The sequence below is a fragment of the Aulostomus chinensis genome, chromosome 2 (genome assembly GCF_037954235.1).
Source record: "Aulostomus chinensis isolate RoL2024-O1b breed Wild chromosome 2, RoL_Achi_v1.0, whole genome shotgun sequence".
NCBI lineage: Eukaryota > Metazoa > Chordata > Actinopteri > Syngnathiformes > Aulostomidae > Aulostomus > Aulostomus chinensis.
The window spans coordinates 14467292-14477288 of record NC_141321.1 but is presented as its reverse complement, the minus strand read 5'-3'; the positions used below and the strand labels follow the sequence as shown (position 1 = coordinate 14477288).

The 9997-nt window shown below is 43.9% G+C and overlaps 1 protein-coding gene across 8 annotated transcripts in view; it reads right to left on the bottom strand.

Moving 5' to 3' along the window:
• Nucleotides 1-1288: 1288 nt before the first annotated feature.
• Nucleotides 1289-9997, bottom strand: part of baz2ba (bromodomain adjacent to zinc finger domain, 2Ba) — a 72840-nt gene continuing 64131 nt past the window's right edge. For 5 of the 8 annotated variants that reach the window (XM_086180524.1, XM_086180517.1, XM_086180541.1 and 2 more), the window contains 15 exons: nucleotides 9608-9831; nucleotides 9398-9472; nucleotides 9075-9306; nucleotides 8924-8986; nucleotides 8347-8491; nucleotides 7264-8084; nucleotides 6890-7142; nucleotides 6616-6771; nucleotides 6158-6318; nucleotides 5730-6058; nucleotides 5031-5166; nucleotides 4793-4939; nucleotides 3831-4132; nucleotides 2866-3009; nucleotides 1289-2724 (listed from right to left, as the gene is read on the bottom strand). In XM_086180524.1, the coding sequence (XP_086036650.1) occupies nucleotides 2568-2724; nucleotides 2866-3009; nucleotides 3831-4132; nucleotides 4793-4939; nucleotides 5031-5166; nucleotides 5730-6058; nucleotides 6158-6318; nucleotides 6616-6771; nucleotides 6890-7142; nucleotides 7264-8084; nucleotides 8347-8491; nucleotides 8924-8986; nucleotides 9075-9306; nucleotides 9398-9472; nucleotides 9608-9831 (3345 nt within the window). In that variant the 3' untranslated portion in view covers nucleotides 1289-2567. The remainder of the gene's footprint in view (nucleotides 2725-2865; nucleotides 3010-3830; nucleotides 4133-4792; nucleotides 4940-5030; nucleotides 5167-5729; nucleotides 6059-6157; nucleotides 6319-6615; nucleotides 6772-6889; nucleotides 7143-7263; nucleotides 8085-8346; nucleotides 8492-8923; nucleotides 8987-9074; nucleotides 9307-9397; nucleotides 9473-9607; nucleotides 9832-9997) is intronic. The other 3 variants (XM_086180549.1, XM_086180567.1, XM_086180559.1) reach the window with 1 other exon arrangement.

Sequence of the window (9997 nt, the reverse complement as noted above, 5' to 3'; positions counted from 1 at the left end):
ATTTGTTTGTGGGCTTTATATATTTGTTTGATGTTCTTCTTTTCTGTTCGGTGGTACTCTTTACTTGTACTTGTACGCTACTTATATTCTAGAAATGTTTTTGAGGCCCAATAAAGTAAATAAAAGGGGGAAATGAACTCTAAAACTATGATTTAAGAAGTAACGCAGTACCCGCTGTCGCATTCACACACTGCAATCACGTTTATGAAGCGCTTCTTTCTGTGCAACCGAAAGTGAAACTGAAACTGAGGCGAATAACAGTCCTTATTGGTTATTTTGTTCTTACTATTGCAACTTGATTTTTCAAGGAAGAAACCATTACCCAAATATAGAATCCATCCATCCATCCATCGATTTTCTACACCTCTTAACCGTTAAGAGTCGGGGGGGAGGAGCCTATCCCAGCTGACATTGGGTGAGAGGTGGGGTTCACCCTGGGGTCACCAGTCCGTCACAGGGTCATCAGGAACAATTAAGGGTTCAGTATCTTGCTCAAGGACACTTCAACATGGTCACCGGGGGAAGTGAGGATCGAACCAGTGACCCTTCGGTTGCTAGACGACCACTACCTCTGAGCCATGCCTCTTCTATTTTGCAAGTCCACTTTTTAAATATTTTTTCAGGAAATTGTTAGAACATTTTCAGAGCGTTCTTTACAGTTTGTAACCTTGCATGTTGTAGCAGGCTTATCATGTATTAACAATCCCAGGACCACTAACCATTTGGTCCTTAAGAGTCCCAAGCTTTTGAAAATATATTTGATTTAGTTAAAAAGAGAAAACTCAAACAACAAAATAAAGGATTCAAATATTGTTTTTTTTCCCCCCAATTTGACATAAATATCATTGTATCCACATAAAAATGAAATGTGATTTAATCACGCCAGTGACTCCATGGTATGAATGCATGATATCATCAGCATGTCATCGTTATCGGCCATTTTATTTACCGAGTGATGTTCAGATCAGCTCAGTTTTGCTCAGGTCAGGAATAATAAACGACGAGGGAACAGTGCATTAAAAAATGATTCATGGGCTTTTCCAAATGTTTTGGACGTAAAACAAAAGAGTGACTTCTATCCAACTCCAGATGTTCACAAGCGTTTGAGTCCGTGAATGACTGAACAGCCATGACTGGGGCCTGTTCCATTTAGAGGGGCCGGGGTGAAAAGGGTCTACTGTAGAATTCACGGCCTTTCAGTATAAATGATCTCCAACTTCTTAAAGAGCCCTAACTTACCTCTGAACTAGCTGCAGTAGGTGGGACTGAAAGAAAAACAGTTAAAGTCTTTTACGTTGAAAAACATCCTTTTAATAGGTCCGTGCCACACACTAGTGAAAAATAAAGCTCCTACAAAAGAATGATACTTTTATTCCACAATATCTTAAATAAAGTAACTTCAAGTACTTTTGACTTGGGTACAAAAAAATCTAGCTGCCTCCATCAGGCCACAACACACAGCAAGGATCAACACAGTGGTTACAAATGGCCTTAGGTCCTCTGAATTGTGGCAGATTACGAGGAAATGCATCACGGAAGCATAACTGAATGCTTGTTCCTTTTTATTTTCTATGGTGAGGAATGATGTCTGTGTCACTGTCCAACTTTGGAGGCCTTGTTGGATTGAAATCATATAAAAAAATAATGTTGTCGTAAAAATGAAAACTAAAAACAAGAACATCCCCTACACGCCCCTGTTGGAAGGGTAGGCACTACCAAGATTAAGGATACCACAGTGTTTGCAGAGGATATGTATATACTGTACAAACAATATTTATGATAATGTTTTCATCACGTTCACTAAAATAGAATGCTACAATCATTCTAAGGCATAAACAATATCTTAATATTCTTAAACAATTTGTACACATCGTTCCAAACAAGACATAATATTGACATTAATAAACAGTATATACACATGAATCACCATTGTCTAACTGTCCCTCTGCTGCTCCTGTAAATAAACGCAGTTTTACAGTTGGAACAAATGAATACATCCTCTGATGCCCCAAAGCTCTGAACAGTGTAAACAGTTATTTTTTTTTTCTTGGCTTTGTTTGATATTTGGGAGGAAAAATTATAACACAAAGACACATTCCTTTTCAATTCAAAGCAGTTAATGCTGATTCTTCCTTTTCATAGAAAATGAAGTGGACCTTGATTCATAAATAATTATTACAAAATTAAATACATTCACTATAATACGATTAAATAACAAAAAGCTATTTACAAGTAGTGGAAAGTATTTTAGCGCAGACACATCAGTGACAGTTGGGGGATTCATTCAGTGCAGTGTTCTGAGACAGGGAGTGGTATTGCACTACAATACCCCGTTTCTCTGCGAGTCTTTGGGGCTTTTATCCCTGTTGTAATAAATCCAGCACACCTCATGTAAAGACTTTTGTTTCAAGGTGACAGCTCTTTCTTAGCACACCGCAGGCTCCATATTAAGGACCGGACTTCTTTTCCATCCTGCAAAGCCAAAATTGTCCACCAAAAATAAAAATAAAAGCGGGTGCCGCGATATGAAAGTAGGATGGGTTTACAGGGAGAATCTGAACAGACGTTTAATTAGTTTGTTTCAGAAGCTCAGTCCAGCGCTTCTCAAAGAACTTCCTCATGTTATGGCCGGCTCGACCAATGTCTGAATTGTCTTCATTGAACTTTTCGCAGTTATCAAACACCAAGTTGACATCGATGATGAAAGTCTCCAGGTTTTGATACCTGAAAGTAAAACAAAAACCAAAGCTTCTGTTAATGAGTGGATCTATGACACACGGCACTGTGAGTATTTCTGTGAAAAACCTTGAAAATTCTGTGCAGAGAGCAGGAGAACAAGAGCAAAGAGAAGTGATGGACACTCACTGGCTGCTCACAAGCTTCTCACGTATGGTGGAGAAGTCCATAGGTTTCTTGATGACCTTCCTGTAGCCGGGGACCGATTTCAGGTTGACAGGTGTGAGAAAGGGCCATGCATCCTGATGCCGCTCCAGCTCTGCCAGGAGAACCCTGTCCAGCAAGCACGCACACACACATACACGCACGCACACACACACACACACACGCATGCACACACACGCACGCGCACGCACGCACACACACACACACACACACACACACACACACACACACACACAGTTTCATTTTATTTGTGAGGACACCACACAAAGAAACCTGGATGGATTATTTGAGTTTGTGCCCACAACAAGAAGATGTTTTCAGCTGATGGACACTATCTGACCTGCAGCAAATGTCAGTCAAAGCTATCGACTAGCTTGTGAACATTTAGCTGCAACAGAAACAGACGTGGCGACTGCGGAGACACGAGACTGAAATTTATACCATCCAAGTCAGTAACTGCTGGATGTTTATAGAGACAACTACTTGCTAACAGGTTCGGTTATATGGCCATAATAAAATATTTCCCTCATGAAAAAAACAGAATTGAATATCAACTATGATCCACAGATAAAAGCAGTATAATACAACATTATTTGTCTTTATTTCAATAAAACATTTCTGACCAATTACAAGGTGCTGCATGCAGGAAAGAAATTCAAACAATTAATAATAAAACATAACAGTTCCAATTTTGTGCTGAAAAATACCTCCCATGAAGGGAAAATTATTTTAGGAGAATAGAAAATGTTGAATTAAACTGAACTTTTCATTTTCTTTTATTCGTCAACAAGAATTAATGCTGGTGAGATGAAAACATGGGAGCTGGTTGCTACTTATGTTGGTCCAGTGGGGCTGCTGCTACAGACGAGGGTAATAAAAACATCAGGGATCCAAGAGGAAGACAAGTAAGAGCCTGCCGGGGGACATACCTGCATAATCCCAGGTCCCTGTTGTTGTCTCTCGCTGTCTTGGCTCTCTTGACGCACACAGGGCTCTCCTGATTGGCTACTGGAGGAGCAGGTGAGCTTTCCTCTGTTTTCCTCTTCCTGCTGTTGTCCTTTGAGCCTTTCTTGGGTGTACTACTGGCACTGGCAGAGTCCTCCTCAGACACCTCCCCGTTACCGGCCGGCTTCCCATTCTTCTTCACATCGCCACCTTTCTTACTGCCTCCTCCGCTGGATGGTACTGGTTTGCTTGCAGGCTTCTTGCTTTTGGGGGATGGACCGCTTGCCTGCACGGAGTAAACAATGCATTTCCTGAGATTTGGCACAAATACGGCCAAAAATTTAGAATACAGATAGATGGATCTATCATAATAAAGGTCCTCATATTTTAAACTACATAAACATACACACATGGACTCAAATGTATTTGTTTCTTAGAGCCTCATCATGATAAATTAGAGGTGGGACACAATACACTGATACACTCTGGCACATCTTAATGAGATACAGTACTCATACACCAGCACAACCTCATATTATATTTTGAATTCAAACAGAATCCCCGTCATCATTTTGACAAGTTCATTTTGTTGTTTTGTTATTGACAAAACAATGCTACGAATAAATGCATAATTGCTGCTTTTGTGTTGAAATACAGTGATAATCAAATAAAATGAATCTTTTTTGATGAAATGAAATACACATCAAGGTCTGCATATAAAATACTTGCATCAATTAATAAGTCTTTAAGCATGAAAACATTTTTTTTTTCAAATGATAACATTTGGCCCAAAGCATCCACCAGAAGCTTTACTACAAAAATATCTGCACAGCCTTTTAAAACTTAACATAGGCAACTATGAAGTGGATATTTTCCTCAGCTCCAGAGTGTGTGAATTAAATGCCAAACAGATTTATGAGGTCAGATTGACCTAAATCTGATGTACCTTGGATATGCAGGCTGGGCAGTACCAGTCTCCCTCTGGGATACTGGTGATTTTGGGTTTGTGACAGTAAGTGTGGCAGCCCTTGTCACAGCCGTCACACAGCAGGAGGAGGTCCTCGTTATCTCCTTTCTTGCATATCTGACAGTACTGGAGAACGGGTGCATCAGTTAAAAGGGAATGTAAACTGCCTCATTTATTTATTTATTTGTGTGTCAGACAATTTCTTTCTGCTGCTCACCACTTTCATGATGGACCGCTCCCACGCGATAGACTTCTGCAGCTGCTGGATACACATGGCCAACTGGGCGGCACTACGCACTTCACTCAGGGCCTTCCTCCACACCTTCATACCATGAGCCACCTCCTCCTCGCCACTGGGACACAATAATGAGGAATGGTGGGAAGATAATGAGAAACACAGATGCACACATATGTGTATATAAATTAAAATATGTGTGTACAGACACAACGCAGAAAACTGTTCAACCAGGCGCCAATAAAACAGCAGAGGTCCAGCTGTGCAGAGACAGGCATGAGGATTTTGGGGGGTGTAAGGCGCCAGGGAGAGGTTCACATCAAATTTTTCATGTTAAGGGGACATTCATGCAGAAAGAGTGAAGAACCTGCATTTACTGTAGAGTGGGAGCCATGAGTATGCCCGAAACCAAGGTTACTGATGCACAACACCATGCAGATGACTGAAGAATAGAGACAATGCCGGAAAGAAACAAAACTGAGCGGCGTGGAGCCCCTCACCACCTCCACCACCTCAAAAAAATGCACAAGACCAAATAAAAATGTGACAACAAGCCACCACAAAATCTCTGCTGTGAAAGCAGCAAAGACCCTCATTTTTGAGTAATAGAGAAAGCACACACAGAGAGAGGAAAGGGTCTTAATGGGAGAGTGGGGAGCTTTGGTTGGAGAAATGACCTACCCTTCCCTGTCAGCACTAGTGGATGGGGCGGGGGCAGGGACAGTGACCGTACCCACATTATCCAGCCTGATCTGAATGGTGGTACCTAAGGGGCTCCTCAGGTACCTTCTCTCGATGTTGCGCTCCAGATCAGCCAGACGTGTCACTGCTATGTCCAGCGGGTTGTCCAGGTGACGCATCACCCCGCCCTTCTCCCCCCGCTCCTCTGGATGATCCCTGGACTCCTTGTCTCCCACGTTTGCAGATGCTGGTGTTGATTTGGTGGGGGGCTTGTGCTCGTAGTAGACCAGGTCCTCGCGCTCAGACTGAGGATCGGGATATGTCCAGCCCTGGAGGAGGAAAAGCAGTTAGTGAGTCTGGATCTGATCGCAGGACTCCACATGTTCACACTAGTTTTTACACTACAGACAAAATGTGTTGTATTTTACCTTGACCTGCAGGCTGGCAGCGGTGACCTTCCGTTCCAGCTCCTCCACCTGCTGCAGCACAGCAATGTCCATCTCCATTGCCTGCTCCTCCACACACCACCCTCGCACTGACTCCACACTGACCTGGCTCTCCTCCAGCTCCCGCAGCTCGATCATGGCCACTAGATGGAGGACACGACATATGGACACATGTCAAACATCAGTCAGCCAAACACATGAACAAGGCAGCCAGAGATAGAGAGGTATTCCTACGGTGGGTTAATAGGACCTGTGACAGGAGTGTTAAATGAATGACAACACACCAAAACTACACTTTAACTATCAAAAAAAAATTACTTTTTATATACATACGAACGTTTTGTGTATTTCAAGAGGGACAGCACATTTTTTATGACTGTCAAAGTTAAAAGGAAATAAGATAAGCTTTTGTTTTGTGCAATATGTCTTTTTAAACTCACCATCTCTGTGTTTCGTGCAGACCTGGGGGATGATCTCCATGTACTTCTGCATCTGCCTCTGGAGACATTTCTCTCGGATGCCTCGGCTGTGGAGAGCGTTGACTAGAGCCCTCAACTCCTCTATGTCAGACACTCGCCACCAACCAGTCAGCATCTCTGATACAATAAAAACACATGAGCAGGCATATAAACAGGAAGCGACAAATCGCTGTGAACAGTTAAGGTTCCTCCCACATGGAACTCAATCCTCAACTAGGTGGATTCTGTCACTCACCTTCCGGGACAGGTCGAGGTATAGTGTGGTCAAGGGATTTTGGAAATTCCAAAGCAGGAGAGGACATGGAGGTGGTTTTCTCAAGGCGAGGTAAAGGGGATTCACTTTTGCTGGAGACACTTGCTGCAGTGTTGCCCTCTACAGAGAGACCCGGCATGGGACTGGGGCTGCTGCACAGAGGCAGGCCGGGACTTAACATGCTGCTGGGCCAGCTTCCAAATGTAACTCCGAGCAATGAACCACCTGACTTAGCCTGGAGAGATGAGGAGAAAACAGAGGGGTGAGGGAAGCGGAATTTGGGGATCCTTGACCTTAACATGGTGAACTCTTGCAATGATTATCTGTTTTTATGTGTTTGTGCACAGCGTCCTCACCTGCAGGGCGGACAGCGGGTAGGTGAGGAGGCCAGCTGGGTGGTGTGGGCTGGCAGACGCTGAGGCAGCCGAAGGGGTGAGAGGTAGGGCAGGAGATGGAGGTGGAGATTTGGGCTTGGCAGGGGTGGAGGATGCCTGAGGAGATGCACGGGGCACTCCTGGGGGAGGGACAGTGAGGGAGGCAAGGTCACAGGGGGAGCGCGGGAGCAGACTGAACCAGTGTCCACTGCGCTCGGTCAGAACTCTGAGTAGCTGGTCATTAGCTTGGAATGAAAGTTGTGGGGACGGAGCAGGGGAGGAGGTCGGAGGAGTGTTCCCTGGGCTGTCACGTTGGGCTGGCAGGCATGGGACAGATAAAGAGGTTGGGGTTGGGGCAGGGACATTTGAAGTGTCATTAGTGGTAACCATGGAGGCGGTTGTTGCTACTGCTGGCTCAGAGGTATTACGAGTGGGGGAGGATGATGTTACGGTGGTTGTGGCAACAGGAGCACCCATGGGGCTGCCATTTTGCCTCGCATGGGAATTCCTGTTGTCTTCTGCCTTCACAGTCTCTCTGCCAACATCCTTAGTGGCGTCGCGGAGTGAACACAGTTTAGACACAAAGCCTGGTTGCTGGTAGAAGAGGGTTGGAGAGTTTTTCTTCCCCTCATGCTCTTTCACCTCATCTTGCTGTTGTTCCAAGCCTTGTGAGCGTATGCTCTGACCAGGAAGGGAGGAGGATTTCTCCTTTTGCAGCTCAATCTCCTGAGGTTCCTCTTTGACCTTAACCTCCTCTGCTGCTCTTCTCCTCCTCTGGCGCTCCTCCTCCAGTTCCTCTGGAGCTTGTAGTAAATAAGGGTAAAGTTAATACAGATAATAGCTGAAACAGTGGTAGCACTTGTTGGTCAATGTAAGCTTAGCAGAGTTGTGTAAGAGCATCAAAGTTTTACAGCTTGTCTGAAATTAGTCTTGTGGGCAGTGCAGAGTTTATAGATCAGCATATTTAACGCCGTCACAAGCAGCGAGGCAAACACTTGGATACTTCTAACTTTTCACAAAAATCTATTACCAAACACAAACTCCTCAGGAAGGTCACGTATCTACCTTCTCCACTCTCCATAGCCTCAATGAAGACCCCTCCACAGTGAGGAAGCACCCAGTACCGGCGTCGGTAGCGGTCCTGACCATACATCATGGAGCGCAGAGAGTGGGATATTTCAAAGAGCTTTCGTCTGGTCTGGTGATGTTGCTGCAATTGAACAGAGCACAGTGTTTTGTTTCTCTCTCTCACAGCAGTTTGATGAACATATCTTAAGAGGACCAAAGATGCTGGCAAATGTCTCTTTGTGATAACTGTGGTGTACGTTACATGCTATGCTTATGAGGCAATTTTTTTTAAACAAATTGATGCCTTCGTAAGCAAATAGCTAAATGTTCACTTAAATGTACATAAAATATAAATGATTGTGTTTTTAATTGGTAGAGTACATTAAAACATTTAGGGGTACTTCAGTTGTGGACAATTGAAGCTTTCTACAATGACGGAAAACAAACAGCAAGAAAATCCAGATTCCTGCAGATTATATTTCACAGATGACTCCCCGACATTTTGTAAAACCAAATCCAACAAAAAGGACAGTAATGTATTTATTTGGCTCCAGTGGTTCATAAGTTGCAGTACCTTAGCTAACTTCTCGATCTGCTTTTCCAGCTCCTCGATGCTGGTGGCCTGATCCACTTCATCCTGACGGGACAGAAACACAGCACCCGTGTGTGAGTCACCTGCCGCGTCAGCTTTCATAATGCCTCTCCAGATGGATCTATATTTTTACCTCATCATATGTCTCCACTTTTTTAACCTTCTTGATTTCTTCCTCTTCTTCATCTTCCTCCTCTTCAGCTGGATCATCACTGTCCTCGTCATCATCGTCATCCTCATCACTGTCTCCGCCCAGTTTCCTCTTGCGCTTGACAGCAGAGGAAGGGGTACCAACAGACTGGTTCTCTTCTACACCCACACTGGCCTCCCTCTTCCCTGTGCGTTTGGCATAGATGGTCCTCAACCTGGATTTACAAATACACAAGCATGATATTGAGCATGATACTGTATCAAAGAAATACAACTTTATTTCTGATTAACAAACAAATAACTTACTTCTTGAGTTTGCCCTCCATAATAATCTTGTCCTTCCTCATGTTTGCCATTTGATCCAGGCTCTTGTCAATCTCGCTGCAAGAAGAAAAGCAATACTACCAATTCAACTTGGGCTGTTTTAAATCATCCATCTTCAGGCAAATTCAAAAGCTAAAAAAACAAAAGATAAATGTATTCATGTTTTACATGTTTGTCCCCTGCTTCTCCTACCTGATAACAGCTTTGCTGCAGGCCAGCTCGTTGGCCAGGAAACCCAGGATTGAGGCCTTCTGAGCAGGCGTGTGGGCCTGGAAGGCCTTGGTCTTCAGACTGAGGGCCAGAGGGGCCAGCTCAGTATTGGCACAATGGGCACCCATGTACATCTGTAGCACCTCAGACACATTATCCCTGTTGATGCCAACATTGGTCAGGTGGTCCCCCAGCATGGTCTTTGTCTGGTAGAGAAGGAGAAGCGGATTCATATTGCCTGAATACGTTTATGTAGATATTACTTCTTTTCTTCTTTTTGTAAGTGAAACTAGTAAACAAGCAAGCTAGACTATGAATTGGAGTTTGAGACTTTCCACAAATTGTTTTAGTTTCACAAAGAAAAATAGCTTC